The 17973-nt window shown below is 51.7% G+C and overlaps 1 protein-coding gene across 1 annotated transcript in view; it reads left to right on the forward strand.

Moving 5' to 3' along the window:
• Window positions 1-4802: 4802 nt before the first annotated feature.
• Window positions 4803-17973, forward strand: part of DGAT2 (diacylglycerol O-acyltransferase 2) — a 54542-nt gene continuing 41371 nt past the window's right edge. The window contains exon 1 of the mRNA XM_077341231.1: window positions 4803-4933. Within this exon, the coding sequence (XP_077197346.1) occupies window positions 4852-4933 (82 nt within the window). The 5' untranslated portion in view covers window positions 4803-4851. The remainder of the gene's footprint in view (window positions 4934-17973) is intronic.

Here is a 17973-nt window from a genome sequence, read left to right on the forward strand (position 1 = left end):
AGGCTGAGGAACGTGGGAATGTTCAGCTTGGAGAAGAGGAGGTTGAGAGGGGACATGGTGATTCTCTTGAAGTATTTGAAAGGTTATCATTTGGAAGAGGGCAAGGAATGGTTCCTGTTGGCTGGAGAAGATAGGACCCACAGGAATGGGTTTAACTACAAATTGGCTAAATTTTAGGAATTCTTTTTTCAGTTAGAGTAGTTCAGCAGTGGAATGGGCTGCCTCAGGAGGTGGGGAGCTTCCCCTCACTGGCGGTCTTCAAGCAGCGGCTGGACAGATCCTTCTCCTGGATGCTGGAGGCTGATCCTGCACTGAGCAGGGGGTGGGACTAGATGGCCTTTGTGGCCCCTTCCCACTCTAGGATTCTAGAAGTCTAGTTCAGGCGTGGAATGGGCTGCCTAAGGTGGTGGGGAGCTTCCCCTCACTGGCGGTCTTCAGGCAGCGGCTGGACAGATCCTTCTCCTGGATGGCCCCTTACCACTCTAGGATTCTATGAGTCCATACCCATGATCTCCTCTTGAGGCATTGGATGAGCACAAGTCTAGCATTTAGAATGCCCTTGCAGAATCCCCCGAGAAGGCATGAGACGGCCATGAGCATATGGCTCAATTCTCCACCAATTCTCATCCATCTCTCTGAAGATGCCCCCTGAAGAGCTCTTTGTTCAGCAAATTACAACTGCCTGGTGATCCCCAGTCCCATAAAGGTACACTGGGCCTTGACCAGAGCCAGGGCCTTTTCAAGTCTGGCTCTGGCCTACTGGAATGAGCTGCTGGCAGTGACGTGGGCCCTTACAGAGCTTTCTAAGGGCCTGCAAAATGGCCCTCCCAGCCGGACACTTACTCCTCTGCCTTGCACCAGGTTAATACTGGCACACCATTGAAAACCCCCAGGCACAAGAGGGGAAAGTTTATCAGAGATCTTACAGAATGATTCGGGATCGATAAATTCTAAAGATGGATTTATGTACAGGTTTTAAATTTCCCAATTGTTGTGAGCTGCTCTGAGAGTATAAAACGAAAAATAAATGAAATAAATAAATTTTAGCACAAAGATCCCAGGTTTGCATGACATGAAAGTATTTTCTGTCCGTGAGGGCTGTTTGAGATGGATATGCTGCCTCGGTGGGAGGTGGACTTGCCTTCCTGGGAAGTTTGTAGGAGATGATTGTATACACCTGCCAGAGGGGAAGGAAATGACTTTCACACCAGAAGCCCCTTTCTCACTTAATGCAACACTGTGGAACCTTTTCTACTGAAGGCAGAGTGGGGGGGGGGGGAGGCAGGAGACACACAGCCTGCTAATCCTGGCCAGGGTCCTTCTGGGTCCCCTTCTGGCAGCTGCAGAGAGCCTCATACCAAAGAGCTAATCTGTTCAACCCACAAAGCCGGGCTCGATAGATAAGCCCCACTTTAGCGGTGACAGAATGACCCTGTGCTGGGACAGCTTGCCCTATGAAAGGATCTAACCAGACATGAGCTGGCCCTTTAAAAGTTGAGATTCTCTAGCCACTTGAAAGTGGAAATTCTCTAGAGCAGCTTTGTTCAACCTTTTGACCAAGTAGGAGCCCCTGGAATTTTTTAAAGGTTTCTGGGAGCCTTGGAACTAAGCGTCGGAGTCCGTTGCTGCCATCCAATCTGGACTATTAGCGCCGGGGGCAGGCGGGGGAGCAGAGAAACACAACAGGAGGGAAGCAGCAGGAGAAGGACAAAGGCAGGGCCCCCATCCCATAAAACACCAGGGGAGGGACAGGAGAGTGAAGAGCGGGGAGGACAGGGAGAAGCGTTACCTGGAGAAGTCGTAGGACCGGAGGACAATTCGGGAGGCTGATTCTCAGACAGCCCGGGAGAGGGGAAGCAGGAGGGGGTGGCAAGAGAATAGCGCCCCACCTGACGTTCCCCAGGGGAGGGCCAGTGAGCACTCTAACGCCAAGCAGGACTTAGAGGAAGAAAACACATACTTACCTATAAGGATCCAACGGAAGGAGGAAACGCTCTGGGAAGGGGAGGGTGGAGACAGGAAGAAGGCAGGGAGGTGGAGACACAGGAGGGTATAAGAATGGAAGCAGGGAAGCTCGGGGGTGGGCAATTGAGAGTAGGAGGCAAGGAGCGGACAGGTCAAGGTGATTAAGAGAAGAATAAACGCCATTGTTCAACCAGTTGACCTGCTGTTCATCTTTTCTGGGGAAAAGAAGGGTCATACAAAATGGCTGAAGAGGCAGAACCAACAGGGGCGGGCCTCCAGTCGCCACTGAGTGAATTGTTACCCAGCTGGCTGCATGTGGAGGAGCAGTGGTGAGTGAAACCCAGTTCTCCAGATTACAGGCTGCACTGTTAACCAGTATACCACACAGGCTCTCAAGCCCCAGTGGGGTCAAGCTCCGTTTCCCAGCAGGTCTCTTTCCCAGCTATCACTCAGAGCAGTGGCAAGAGAAAAATTAAGAAAAAAAAGCAACCTTATGTAATTTCTGGAAATTCTTACAGGAAGTGATGAAGGATTGCTCTAGGAATCGCCAGGAATTCTATAGTTTTTAACCACAGCCTCCACCTGAGCTCCCTGAGGAAATGCTTCCACCAACACATGATAAAATTTTGGAGATAGACAACTTGAAAGTCAAGTGACTCTCTCACTTCAGCCATCTTGCATGGGAAAGGGGGGGAAAGGCTACTTGTCTGTTGCCAATCTCAATCACAGACGCTTTCTGCGGGAGTCAGAGTGGCTTGTTTCCGGGTCTGTGAATCTGGGAACTGTAGGTTAGCTTTAGAAGGACAAAAACCAAACAAAGTTGTATAACTACTCAAACATTAGACATTTCTTGTGACCTTCTTTCTTGGTGACGAACACATCCAGCACCACTGCCATATCCCCACCATAGTTGGAAGAAAAAATATTTGCATTGGGAATGATCCAGATCTCCACTCTTGGGCAGGGAACGAAGCGCCCAAGCTGAGAAGCAGAGCCAGAGGGTTGGTGCCTCCCACCCAAATCAGAGCAAAGAAGTATAAGGAAAACCGCCTTGGTTGATTGATGGAACACACTCTTGAAATGCAGACGGTACAAAGGTCACAACCAGTGTGCAGGATCAAGTTAGACAAGTTAGACAATCACAACAAGAACCATATCGCAAATGAGTAAGGAAGGAGATTAGTGCTACTGTGCAGTTGTGCTAGGGTAGCAATAAAAAAAATCCCCCACTTTTTTCAGTTTAGTGACACAAGACTTAAAAAGCTCTTCAGAGCTTCTGCCAGAGTTCTGCTCTCCTATGCAGATTGCAGCCCTGTGTAAAACATGGTGTAGTTGTGGCCGACTTAGCACAGGCATGTGCACATACAGACACATGTTGCTAACACTCACAGCTTGCAATGCCAGTGAATTCTATCGTACCTTAGCACGTTTTCCCATATTATGAGATCATAATTTTGTCTACAGTGCTGACTACCCAGCAGAGATTCTCCTAGTGCTCAGCAGTATTGAAAAGGGCTTTGCAGTTGCTTCTCAGTGTTTTTTTTTAAAAAGCTTTCCCAATCTCAACATTGCATCCCCCTCTTTTCCTGCATTCCTTTTGGTTCCCTTTCTTTGAGGAACTAAGTCTAAAATGCATGTGCCAAAACCCGAACCACAAGGATTGCAATGGAGGGGGCTCACTGGAAGCCACTGCCTAATTTTGTTTTTTTAGAAAAACACCTTGGGCACTCTCCCACACAGAAAATTGACATTCCACCGCGATTTAGAAAAGTGGGATTAAAACAAATTGTACCTGCAGCCTAAATATACCAGAGGAAAAAGAATACTGCAAAAGACAGGCACGGAATCCCAAGTCAAGGTTCTGCTCTGAACATTTGCCATAAGATTGCCTGCTCCATGGGCCCTTATAAGGAGAACCTGCCAGGGCAAAAAGCTCATGGATGCTGTCGACGCAATGCATTGTGGGGAAGAGCATCCTTGGGCATCTCTGAGCCAGGCCTTCTTCCCCAGTTACCATGGAGATGGACGGGTGGTCCCATCCTCTGCTGCCTCAGGCGCTTCTTTTACCACGTGACAAAAACATTCTCTCGCCAGTTGCGCCGCCGACGTTCTATCCTCTCCCCCCCCCCCCCCCCCGTTAACCGAAACATCGTTGATTCAATTAAGGGTTCCCAAGAAAGTATTATCCAATCGGTAGCCGTTCCCCGAACTTGTCCCACCCCCCCAGGAAACACATCGACCAATAGGGAGCGAGTGAATAATTCCCTGTCAGCGAGTCTTTGACAGAAAGCGGCTTCGGGTAGGCATCGCAGGAGAGGAAGGATGTCGAGTAGATTGGCGTGCCAAGTGGCCAATGAAAAAGCGACGTAACAGGCCCAAGTCACGCCTCCTGGCAGCCGGAGCCAATCGGCGCGAAAGGTACCTCTGCCCGTCACGCATCCGTTCTTTTCTCTCAGCGCGGCTCATAATATTCATCCATGAGGTCAGAACGACGGTTGGGAGGGGAAACGACAGTTTTTTTGGGGGGGGGGGGGGGCGAGGAGCCGTACATGCTGTGACGTCACCACTCTTAACTCTTCCGTGACTGGCGGCCTCTGACAACGCGAGCCCAATGCGCAGGCGCGAAGGGAGCAGGTGGGTCGAGGCGGGCGGTAGAGGCAGGGGCGCCCTGGAGAGGGAAGGGTTAATGGGCCAGGGTGGGCAAGAAGGGGTTAAGAGGGCAGTGAATTGGGGTGCCGCTCCTTGATGAGGGTTGCTCTGGGCGCCAAACAGGGCAAGCTCTATGGTATATCATAGAGTGTGAGTCAAAAGTCTTCCCTAACGTGTACTCTTTACAGGTGCGGCTGACTCCAAATTCTCCAGGGATTTCCCAGTCTGGAGTTGGCAATGGAGAATGCCAAAGAGGTTGCCCTCGGGGCCCTTGGCCTGTGTCTTCCTTGGTGGGTGTGGAGAAAGGAGTCACTTGCTGGTAAGGATGCCAGCTTCCAGGGGGGACCCGGGGCTCATCTCCAGACTGAAAAACTCAGTTCCCCTGGAGAAAAGGGCTGCCTTGGAGGGTGGCCTCTGTAGCGTTTTTCCACCTTCGCCAGGCCCGACTATTAGCGCCCTACCTGTCCCCCGAACACCTAGCCACAGTGATCCATGCAACGGTCACCTCCAGAATAGATTTCTGTAACTTGCTCTACGCGGGCCTTCCCTTGTCCTTGATCCGGAAACTTCAGCTAGTGCAAAACGCAGCTGCTAGGGTCCTCACTGGCACACCTTGGAGGGCCCACATCCAGCCAGTACTGAGGCAGCTGCACTGGTTGCCAATTGCTGCCCGGATCCGGTTCAAGGTTCTGGTTTTAACCTTCACGTGGCCTGGAGATCTCCCAGGATGACTATGAATCTCTGGACAAAAGAGGGTAGTTCTCCTTGGGACTACTTTGGAGGAGGGACTCAATGGCCGAAGTCCATCTTCTCCCCAAGCCCCACCTACCCTGGCTATACTCCCCCTCCCCCCAAAAAAAATCCCCACAAATTTTGCAACCAAGTGCTGGCAGCCCAGCAGATTGGACACAGCACAGGAGAGGCAGTGTACCTTTAGGGTTGCCAACCTTCAGGCCTGGCCTGGAGAGCTCTTGCCATTACAGTTGATTTCCAGGTACAGCATAAATAAGTTCCCCAGGGGGAAAATAAGAACAACACAATTGGAGTCCAGTGGCACCTATAAGACTAATGGTGTTTTATTCAAGGTATATATACTTCTGTGTGCAGGTATGCTTCTTCATTTATATGATAGCTGATACCTAGAATAAAATTTTGTCGGTCTTAAAGGTGCCCCTGGATGCAGACTGTGTTCTGCTGCTTCAGACTAACATAGCTCCCCTCTTGAATCTGTCTCCCTGGAAAAAAATCTCTGCTTTGGAGGCCAGACTGGACAGGGATTCTGGGTCTTTTGGGGGGGGGGCATCATCCGGGCATGGAATTGGGGTCACTGTGTGTGGACAGGTAGTTGTGACTTTCCTGCCTTCTGCGGGGGGTTGGACTAGATGACCCTGGAGGTCTTTCCCGACTCTATGACTCTATGGCATTCATACTCTGCTGAGGTCTCTCGCCTCCCTAAACCACACCCACATCAGGCTCCACCCCCCCAAATATGCAGCTGCCCATCTTTTCTTCCTAATTGTCCATTGCTGTCTATGCCAGCCCCCTATTGCAGCCAAATCTTTTATTTAATGCTCCCAGGATAAGTCTGCAACACTTCTCCAGGGGTCATCTAAAAATACGTCATCGTCTTATATATAGGCTTTGTCCAGCCAAGACTTTTGTGGGTTTCAGAAAATATTTATAACCCCCGCACTGTGCAGCTGCTCTTTGCGAAGAAACCGGAGCCAGCTTTGTCCGTGGGAGTTCCAGTATGGCAAGGATCACTTTCAGCCTGCATTCTGGGCTTCTGTATTTATTTCAAGAATGTCCCAAAGAGCAGCTCCTCTGTTTCTTCTCCCTCCTGCCGGAACCCTTTGGCTCTCCTTCCAAGGAGTCTAGACATGACCCCTAGGGCCCTGCAAACTGGCCTTTGTTTCCCCAAATGGGTTCAAGTGAACAGGTCCAGAAAAAACAATGTCCAATTTGTAACACCAGGAAGCATGCCTGGCCTCGACCAGGGCCAGGGCCTTTTTGGTCCTGGCCCCAACCTGGTGGAATGAGCTCCCTGAAGAGCTGTGGGCCCTGTCGGAACTCTCTGAGTTCTGCAGGGCCTGCAAAACGGAGCTCTTCCACCAGGTCTTTGTCTGAGGCTGGGAGGTGATCCAGGGATTTAGATTGGCAACCCTCTCTCCTTAGGACCGGGGCCGACTGGCCTTGATCCCATGGCCCCCCTTGACATTGGCCGAACTTTCCATCGGCCTATCTAGTCCCACCCAAGGGGCTCGGTTAGGATGTATATTATATTCATATCACCATGACTTGTATGGAATTTTAGTATCTTTTTAAAATGGGGTTTTAATGGGATTTTATAGGTAGAACATGGATACAATTGAAAGGGTACAGAGGAGAGCAACGAGGATGATCTGGGGCCAAGGGACCAAGCCCTATGAAGATAGGTTGAAAGACTTGGGAATGTTCAGCCTGGAGAAAAGGAGGTTGAGAGGGGACATGATAGCCCTCTTTAAGTGTTTGAAAGGTTGTCACTTGGAGGAGGGCAGGATGCTGTTTCCGTTGGCTGCAGAGGAGAGGACACGCAGTAATGGGTTTAAACTACAAGTACAACGATATAGGCTAGATATCAGGAAAGAAATTTCCACAGAGTAGTTCAGCAGTGGAATAGGCTGCCTAAGGAGGTGGTGAGCTCCCCCTCACTGGCAGTCTTCAAGCAAAGGTTGGATACACACTTTTCTTGGATGCTTTAGGGTGCTTAGGGCTGATCCTGCGTTGAGCAGGGGGTTGGGCTAGATGGCCTCTATGGCCCCTTCCAACTCTATGATTCTATGATTCTATATATTATTATTGTATGATTTATACGATGATATTGTAAACGGCCAGGAGCCAGTTCTTGGGAGCAGTGGCTTCAATATAAATCTCATTATAAACAAACAAACAAACAAACAAATACAGGAGCAGTAGGGATTTCAGTGGAAGAATGAAATATGGATCAGAACACCTAGAAAGAGCGGGGATGTTACAGATGCGCACAGGTGTTGAGTGCTGTCAGGTAGCTTCTGACAACCCCATATATGAATGACCTCCATCACGTCCCGTTGTCAACAGCTTGGTGCAGGTCCTGCAAACAGAGGGCTTCCTGGATTGAGTCCATCCATCTCCTCTTGGGTCTTCCTCACTTCCTGCTGCCTTCAGGGTTTCCCGGCAAGGTTGTCTTTTCCTAGCGAGTTGAGTCTCCTTGTGATGTGACTCCTGGGGGATTCGGTTTTCTGAGGAACATCATTGCCCAGTCATGGCAGCACGATATCGAACGCAGGGGGCCCACAGGGCCTCTGGTGGGTGCCACGGTCGCAGGGACAGGTTTCAGAGGATGCACAAAGGGTCGCCAACCCTAAGTTGGGAAATCCTTGGAGATTTGAGGGTGCAGCCCAGAGAATGCAGTATTGGGGGAGCGTGTGATGCCACGCCCAGCCTCCAAAGCAGCAATTTTGTCCGGGGGAACAGGTCCTGCCTGGAGGTTGGTATCCCTCCTCCCTTGTTGGCTGGTGATCCGTGGAACCAGGAAGGAACCAGGTTGCAATTTTCATCTGATGTGGGGAGGAGGGAGCTACAGAAAACCCCGATCCCTCTTCTGAGCTTCTCTCAAATTCTGTCGACCCCTAACCCCAATCCTCTGTGGTCCTTTGGTGGGCTCTTTCTCAACCGCCCATAAGCTTGCCAGCTCTCTCCTGGCCCCTAGCAGGGGAGGGGGAGTAACGTTGCTAGATATAGCTGGAAGAAGCCCTGGAGATTTGGGGAAGGACAGAGACCTCATTGCTATAGAGCCTGTCCTCCAAATTGTCCTTTTCCTTCAGGAGAACTGATACAAATCAGGGGAAGGCGATTTTAACGATTTTGATATTTTTTTTCACCGTCAGCCTTGATGTTGTATAGTTCCCCAGTGGTCATTGCTTTTGCCTTATTTACGTTCCGCTTCACTCTTAAACGCCAGACCTTTCACCTGGAAGAAGAAATATTGCTTGCGTTCAGTACTTTCCAACTCTGCAATCTGCACCAGGCATTGCATCAGGGGTCAGCAGTGCTGCCTTGGCAAATGCCAGAAGGTTCAGAGGGTGGTGCTTGGGGAGAGCGTGGTTTGAGGAGGATTTGGCAGCACTCCTGGGCGATGCTCTAGGGCAGGGGTAGTCAACCTGTGGTCCCCCAGATGTCCATGGACTACAATTCCCATGAGCCCCTGCCAGCGTTTGCTGGCAGGGGCTCATGGGAATTGTAGTCCATGGACATCTGGAGGACCACAGGTTGACTACCCCTGCTCTAGGGACTTTCTTTCATCTCTGTTGTAAAGAACACAGAGCCATGGGGAAATTTCCTGCCATTTTTGCCAGCCATGGAGGCTGTTTTCCTGACATTTTTTCCCCCTCCCACTCCTCAATTTCTCAACTGTTGGGGGGCTGGAACTATTTAAAGGGGTTTACCTGCAAGCTGGGCAAATGGCACGTCTGTACACCAAGGAGCCAGCTATGGCCAACCAGTCACCTGGGTGACCTTGGACTCGTCAATGCAACAGTAAACAATAAAGAACAATAAAGCTGTTCTGACCAAGCAGGAATCTCAGGGCTCTTTCAGCCTCACCCACCCCACAGGGTGTCTGTTGAGGGGAGAGGAAAAGGAAGGTGAATGTAAGCCACTTTGAGACTCCTTCGGGTAGAGAAAAGCGGCATATAATAACCAACTCTTCCTCTTCCTCTTCCTCTTCCTCTTCCTCTTCCTCTTCCTCTTCCTCTTCCTCTTCCTCTTCCTCTTCCTCTTCCTCTTCCTCTTCTTCTTCTTCTTCTTCTTCTTCTTCTTCTTCTTCTTCTTCTTCTTCTTCTTCTTCTTCTTCTGTAATCTCAGGGCTCTCTCAGCCCCACACTTCCTCACAGGGTGTCTGTTGTGGGGAGAGGAAAGGGAAGGCTATTGGAAGCCGCTTTGAGACTCCTTCGGGTAGAGAAAAGCGGCTTATAAGTACCAACTCTTCTTCTTGAGTAATATCAGGGCTCTCTCAGCCTCCCCTCCCTCACAGGGTGTCTGTTGTGGGGAGAGGAAAGGGAAGGCTATTGGAAGCCGCTTTGAGACTCCTTTGGGTAGAGAAAAGCGGCATATAAGAACCAACTCTTCTTCTTCTTCAGTAATATCAGGGCTCTCTCAGCCTCCCCTCCCTCACAGGGTGTCTGTTGTGGGGAGAGGACAGGGAAGGCGATTGAAAGCTGCTTCTCCTGGTAGAGAAAAGCAGCATATAAATAAGACCCAACTCTCCTTCTTCTATATGCATGGGAAGCAGAAGCAGCCACAGTGGTGATGGGATCTGTTGTCAATTCTCAACTGACTTAGGAGACCCCGTAGGGCAGGGTTGGCCAAACCTTGGCTCTCCAGATGTCCATGGACTACAGTTCCTTGGAGTTGTAGTCCATGGACGTCTGGGGAGCCACCAGCGTGGCCACCCCTGCCACAGGGATTTCAAGGCTAGAGATGATCAGAGATTGTTTGCTGTGGCTTACCTCTGTGTCATGACTCTGATAAGATCTGGCTAGTCTGGACTATCCAGGCCAAGGCACAGCCACAGTAGCTGGGCAGACACACTGCTTGGATGGGTTACCCCAAGCAAGTTCTTGAGCAGCCTCTGTGATCAGGCTGGCTTGTCCTGCAGTGCTGGCTTCCCCAGGTATTCCAGAGCACGGTTGGCGGTACAGATGTTTGAGTATCTTCTCCTAATGAGGCGTGCTTGGAACATGCGGTCTTCCTTCTGCTTCATTGTACAGGTCCAAGGAGGATCACAGCTGTTGGTTTTTCCGCCTATCCGGGGGTGTCTTCCGTCAAGTGTACCCAGCGGGTCGCAGAACTCTCTGTCCTTTAGCATCAGCGTTTCTCACAGCACCCCCGTCTCCATCAGCAGCCATCAGCGGCTAGGAAAGTTGGCCGTTTGTGGATCATTTCTGAATTTGGGGTGGGAAACCTTCTGTCCTTGGAAGGGCGTGGAACAACTTTTGTGTGAATTAACACCCTCCATGTTAGACCATAAACACCACAGTTAGAGGGCATGAAATAAGAAATAAGAATTGTTCACCTTCAGAGGAGGCTGCCTGTTGCTGCTACGTGAGTTACCAACCTGGGCAGATCTTTTCATTGGTGAGAAGCAAACTCTGAGCAGTGACTCATCCAGAGGTTTATTGGGCAACCTCCTCTGAGGGCCAGTAAGCCCATTCCATATCAAGGCTCTCGTCCCAGCTGCTGTAAAGATGGCAGGATTCAGCAGTGGAATAGGCTGCCTAAGGAGGTGGTGAGCTCCCCCTCACTGGCAGTCTTTAAGCAAAGGTTGGATGCACACTTTTCTTGGCTGCTTTAGGATGCTTAGGGCTATCCTGCGTTGAGCAGGGGGTTGGACTAGACGGCCTCTATGGTCCCTTCCAACTCTATAATTCTATGATTCTATCTGGGCACACAACATGACAGCATGCTAGCTCACTAGAAGTTTGGAAATTACTTAGCTAGATGCATTCTTGCTCGGGATGCCAACTCTGGTTTGGATGATTCCTGGAGATCTGGGGGGGGGGAGGTAGAAGAAGAAGAAGAAGAGTTGGTTCTTATATGCTGCTTTTCCCTACCCGAAGGAGGCTCAAAGCGGCTTACATTTGCCTTCCCATTCCTCTCCCCACAACAGACACCCTGTGGGGTGGGTGAGGCTGAGAGAGCCCTGATATCACTGCTCGGTCAGAACAGTTTTATCAGTGCCGTGGCGAGCCCAAGGTCACCCAGCTGGTTGCATGTGGGGGAGTGCAGAATCGAACCCGGCATGCCAGATTAGAAGTCCGCACTCCTAACCACTACACCAAACTGGTAGAATTTAGGGGGTGGGTGGGACCTCAATGAGGTATAAGGCCGTAGCGTTCGCCCTCCAAACTGATCTCTGTTGTCTGAAAATGAGTTGTAATTCCAGGAACTCTCCAGTCACCTGTGTGTGGCTGTGTGCTTATCAGAAGATTTTGAGAAACCAACCTAGTGAATATTAATTCTTTATATTCATAATATAGACCAGAGGTGGGCAAACTGTGACTCTCCAGATGTCCATGGACTACAATTCCCATGAGCCCCTGCCAGCACATGGGGATTGTTGTCAGTGGACATCTGGAGAGTCACAGTTGGTCAGCCCTGGTATAGTGTATCTTCTATGGCGATTTTAATGTGTTGTTTTGAGTTGTGCGAGAAAATGTGTATTTAATATGTTTTGTTGGTAATAATTTCCAGATTCCCCAACCTTTCTGGCTCCTAGCTAGTCTCACGGGTTGAGTTTGTTTCTTTCCCCTTCCCTCCTTCATGGTCTCCAGATATCATCTGGAGGTTGGCACCCCTAATTCATACCCCCTCCCCATCCTCCCATCACTAATGTTCATCTGGCTGGAGTTAATTTGTCACTAGCGGCGCCGTTCGCTCTCAGGGCGCATCTGTTTATCAGCACTCCCTCCCGTCCTCCTTTCAAAGTTCCTTCTGATTTATTACGGGACATTTGCCCTCTGCTAGGACAGCGAACCCGACACGCTCCTGTTTGCTCGGCTGGGCAGGTTCATTCCCAGCAGGACTGGAAGTCAATAACAGCCTTTTTGGGTTTTTCCATCATGTTACTGACAGGAGCACCTGCCTTCTCCCAGTCCTCATCCCCTTCAGAACAAGGCGGTGGGTAAAATCGTAGGGCTGGAAGGGGCCATCTAGTCCCACCCCCTGCTCAGTGCAGGATCAGCCTCCAGCATCCAGGAGAAGGATCTGTCCAGCCGCTGCTTGAAGACCGCCAGTGAGGGGGAGCTCCCCACCTCCTTAGGCAGCCCCTTCCCCTGCTGAACTAGACTCCTAGAATCCTAGAGTGGGAAGGGGCCATACAGGCCATCTAGTCCCACCCCCTGCTCAGTGCAGGATCAGCCTCAAGCATCCAGGAGAAGGATCTGTCCAGCCGCTGGTTGAAGACGGCCAGTGAGGGGGAGCTCCCCACCTCCTCAGGCAGCCCATTCCACGGCTGAACTAGACTCCTAGAAGCCTAGAGGGGGAAGGGGCCATGTAGTCCCACCCCCTGCTCAGTGCAGGATCAGCCTCAAGCATCCAGGAGAAGGATCTCTCCAGCTGCTGCTTGAAGACCACCAGTGAGGGGGAGCTCCCCACCTCCTTAGGCAGCCCATTCCATGGCTGAACTGGACTCCTAGAATCCTAGAGTGGGAAGGGGCCATGCAGGCCATCTAGTCCCACCCCCTGCTCAGTGCAGAATCAGCCTCAAGCATCCAGGATAAGGATCTGTCCAGCCGCTGCTTGAAGACGGCCAGTGAGGGGGAGCTCCCCACCTCCTCAGGCAGCCCATTCCACGGCTGAACTAGACTCCTAGAAGCCTAGAGGGGGAAGGGGCCATGTAGTCCCACCCCCTGCTCAGTGCAGGATCAGCCTCAAGCATCCAGGAGAAGGATCTCTCCAGCTGCTGCTTGAAGACCACCAGTGAGGGGGAGCTCCCCACCTCCTTAGGCAGCCCATTCCATGGCTGAACTGGACTCCTAGAATCCTAGAGTGGGAAGGGGCCATGCAGGCCATCTAGTCCCACCCCCTGCTCAGTGCAGAATCAGCCTCAAGCATCCAGGATAAGGATCTGTCCAGCCGCTGCTTGAAGACGGCCAGTGAGGGGGAGCTCCCCACCTCCTCAGGCAGCCCATTCCACGGCTGAACTAGACTCCTAGAAGCCTAGAGGGGGAAGGGGCCATGTAGTCCCACCCCCTGCTCAGTACAGGATCAGCCTCAAGCATCCAGGAGAAGGATCTCTCCAGCCGCTGCTTGAAGACGGCCAGTGAGGGGGAGCTCCCCACCTCCTCAGGCAGCCCATTCCACGGCTGAACTAGACTCCTAGAAGCCTAGAGGGGGAAGGGGCCATGTAGTCCCACCCCCTGCTCAGTGCAGGATCAGCCTCCAGCATCCAGGAGAAGGATCTCTCCAGCTGCTGCTTGAAGACCACCAGTGAGGGGGAGCTCCCCACCTCCTTAGGCAGCCCATTCCATGGCTGAACTGGACTCCTAGAATCCTAGAGTGGGAAGGGGCCATGCAGGCCATCTAGTCCCACCCCCTGCTCAGTGCAGAATCAGCCTCAAGCATCCAGGATAAGGATCTGTCCAGCTGCTGCTTGAAGACTGCCAGTGAGGGAGAGCTCCCCACCTCCTTAGGCAGCCCATTCCACTGCTGAAGTAGACTCCTAGAATCCTAGAGGGGGAAGGGGCCATGTAGTCCCACCACCTGCTCAAGGCAGGATCAGCCTCAAACGTCCAGGATAAGTCTTTGTCCTCTCACTCTCTGCACATGGCCTTCCATAGAGACACACGTCTCTGCATGTATCTCCTGTAGAGACGGTGTCCTCACCCCCCCCACCTATGTACGGTAGGGGCCATGATGCTGGACAGGATGGCCATTTGAGACTGGGACAGTCCTCTAAATCAGACTTCCCTTTCTTTACTTTGGGCTGCCACCTGAATGTGAACTGGATTTACTTGAATAAATGTTGTTGTTGTTTTTGGCAATATACTTCTTGGGAGACTTGTTTACCGCTCGCAGTGTCATGCTTCTATGACTGGGCAAAACGCTCCCAATGGACCGGAAGACGTGGGCGCCCATACCAAAGCTGGCACCCAGAATTAAACTTCGTTGGTCTGAAAGGTGCCCTCTTTGGAGGGGGGGCTCGGTGGAGCTATAGCCCCACTGAGGTCCCTCCCTAAGACCCGCCCTCTCCAAGCTCCACCCCCCTAAATATGGGAATTTTCCAGCATTGGTAGCTCTAAATTGGAATATTTCTGGAGCTTTGGGAGTGGAGTTTGGAAAGAGCAGGATTTGGGGATAGGAGGGAGATGATTTCTTTGGGGGAGACGATTTGGGCCCCACAGTTGAAGAGGGATGTAGACAAGCTGGAGTGTGTCCAGAGGAGGGCAACAAAGGAGGGTGAGGGGTTTGGAGACCAAGACGTAGGAGGAAAGGTTGGGGGAGCTTGGTCAGTTTAGCCTGGAGAGGAGACGACTGAGAGGGGATCTGAGAACCATCTTCAAGTATTTAAAAGGCTGCCTTGTAGAGGATGGAGCAGAGTTGTTCTCTCTTGCCCTTAGGAACGGACCAGAACCAATGGGAGGAAATTGATGCAAAAGAAATTCCGTCTAAACATCCAGAAGTCCTTGACAGAGCGGTTCCTCTGTGAAACAGGCTTCTTCGGGCTGGGTGGCAGGTTGCAGTATGAGCGAGTGGGTTGTGAGTGTCCTGCATAGTGCAGGGGGTTGGGCTAGATGACCCAGGAGGTCCCTTCCAACTCTATGATTCTAAAGTCCGTCTCAACCTCCGGAAGAAGTTCCTGACAGTCAGAGCGGTTCCTCAGTGGAACAGGCTTCCTCGGGAGGTGGTGGGTTCTCCATCTTTGGAGATCTTTAAGCAGAGGCTGGAGAGCCATCTGACGGAGAGGCTGATTCTGTGAGGGCTCAAGGGGGTGGCAGGTGACAGTGGAGGAGCGAGAGGGTTGTGAGTGTCCTGCACAGTGCAGGGGGTTGGACTAGATGACCCAGGAGGTCCCTTCCAACTCTTTTAATGTATCTCTGTCTTCTGAAGATCAGCTGTAATCTTTGGAGATCGCCGGCCACCAACTGGGTGGTGGTGGTGGGGGGAGGGGGGTTGGCCCTATTTATGAATGCAGATCCCCTTTGCACTTGCAGTGGCCCTCCAAACTTTTGACCCAAATGGGCAGGTTCAGAGGCCTAAGTTTTAGATCATTTCATCTATACGGCAATAAAAGCCTTAACAAATGGCAAATCTCCGTCCTTGTTCTGAATTCTTGCCCTTTGCTTTCTCTGCACTGGGGGTGGGTGGGTCGTACTCTCTGCTGTTCTTAAAGACGTTGCCCAAATCTTTACTTTTCTCCGCCAAGAGCCTCTCCGGGGACAAGCTAAAAATTGCCCTTGAGCTTTGGGACATGGAGTTATCTTCCCCCCTCTTACAACACCGTCAGATAAAAATAGAACTGTCTGCGGTAAAACCCGACCCCGACGCTGCGGCCCATCGAAGAGGCATAAAGTTCAAAGTGCTTCCGACGTATTATCTGACTTATCCTTAAAAAGGTAAAGGTATCCCCTGTGCAAGCACCGAGTCATGTCTGACTCTTGGGGTGACGCCCTCTAGCGTTTTCATGGCAGACTCAATACGGGGTGGTTTGCCAGTGCCTTCCCCAGTCATTACTGTTTACCCCCCAGCAAGCTGGGTCCTCATTTTACCGACCTCGGAAGGATGGAAGGCTGAGTCAACCTTGAGCCGGCTGCTGGGATTGAACTCCCAGCCTCATGGGCAGAGCTTTCAGACGGCTGCCTTACCACTCTGCGCCACAAGAGGCTCTGACTTATCCTTACAACAACCCTATAAGGTAGGCCGTCTTAATTATCCCCACATTGCGGATGGGGACCGAGAGAGGGGCTGACCGCCCCGTGATTTTACTTCTGAATATCGAGTGGCCTGAAGCAGCCGAAGAAAGCCCAGAGGCATCTTTAATTTGTTTAGTTTTTTATACCGCCCTTCCATACGGCTCTGGGCGGTTTACGTGGAACATCATGGGGTAAATGAAGCCACAAGGGAGTGGCGGGATATAAATCTAATAATAATAATAATAATAATATTAATAATAAAATAATATACAGAAGGTTGCAACAAATATAACAATCCTCATATAACATAGAACAATATTTAAACAGGAAAAGGAACGTTGACACATCTTTGGGAAGGTCTGACCTCTCAGTCTGGAGAGGGGAAGGAACAGGGACCTGTAGATGTTTTGAGTCAGTCGGCCTCAAGCGAATGCCTGGCGGAGGAGCTCCCTTTTGCAGGCCCTGCGGAACTGTGGAAGTCCTGGCAGGGCCCTGATCTCTTCGGGGAGCTCGTTCCACCAGGTGAGGGGCCAGGACCAAGAAAGCTCTGGCCCTTGTTGAGGTCTGCTGTGCTTCTCTGGGGCCAGGGATCCGCAGCCAGTTGGCGGTGGCAGAGCGTAAGACTCTTTTGGGGGTATAAGCGGGGAGGCGGTGTCTCAGATACACTGGGCCCAGACCGCGTATGGCCTTGAAGGTAATTACCAAAACCTTCAGCTTAATCCGGAATTCAACTAGGAGCCAGCCGAGTTGCTGGAACACTGGCCGGTTGGAAGGCCACAAAGTTTTAGTCGCGGTGTAAACCTCTGGCCGCACAGCATCCTTCCTGTGACACAATGAAACAGCACATCTAGGCTGAGGGTGAGCCATCAATCAGCATGGTAACATCTAGGTCAGGGGTAGTCAACCTGTGGTCCTCCAGATGCTCATGGACTACAATTCCCATGAGCCCCTGCCAGCGTTTGCTGGCAGGGGCTCATGGGAATTGCAGTCCATGAACATCTGGAGGACCCCAGGTTGACTACCCCTGATCTACGTAACAATAGAGAACAATGGTAGAGTCCCCCCTCCCCCAAGCAGCCATCTTCTCCAGGGGAACTGATCTCGTCATCCCGAGCGATCGACAGCCCTCGCCTGGAGACTGGCAACCCCACTCACAAGCCTTCCTCGGAGGGCTGGCGCGAGCCCCTGAACATTTGCACTGCCCGTGCTTCCCATGGCAGCCTCTGCAATCACTAGTCTGAGGGAAAGTGCTTGTACTCAAAAGCTCCCCCCTTGAATCCATCTTTGTTGGTCTTAACGGTGCCACTCTGTTTTTGCGGTGCTCCTTCGGACCGACACGGCGACCCACTTGAGTCCAGGACGCCCTCCGACACCCTCGCTTTCCCTGGGCGTTATCAGCCGGCTGGGATTACGAGGGAAAGGGCTCCCGGGCCAAAGGGCGTGGGCCAAAGGAAGACGTGATCCTCAGCACGGCTCTTTTCGTACCTGGAGCGCTGTGCCTCGCCTCGCAAACAACCCCCAAACAACCCTTTTACGGCATTTGCGCCAACAGATTGTACAAGGAAGCTGTTCTACAGCCCTGCCGACTCTCTCCAAGGCCGTCCCGCTTGTGTTTACCTCTGAGGCCAGGGATGCCTCACCTGGGAAGCCTGCTCAAGCAGGCAGATTTTCGGCATGGTAACCTCTGTCCCTCCCTGCTGCCCTTCCCTTTCTCCCTACTTGCCCCCTCTCCAGTCCAAGAACAAATATTCCTTGTCCTCTTCCTTATCAGTGATCCCGTAGAGAGTTCACAGCAAGAGACGAACAGAAGTAGTTTGCCATTGCCTGCCTCTGTGTAGCAACCCTGGGCCTACACCAGTTTGGTGTAGTGGTTAGGAGTGCGGACTTCTAATCTGGCACGCTGGGTTCGATTCTGCACTCCCCCACA

This window comes from Paroedura picta, chromosome 6 (genome assembly GCF_049243985.1).
Source record: "Paroedura picta isolate Pp20150507F chromosome 6, Ppicta_v3.0, whole genome shotgun sequence".
In the NCBI taxonomy this organism is placed as follows: domain Eukaryota; kingdom Metazoa; phylum Chordata; class Lepidosauria; order Squamata; family Gekkonidae; genus Paroedura; species Paroedura picta.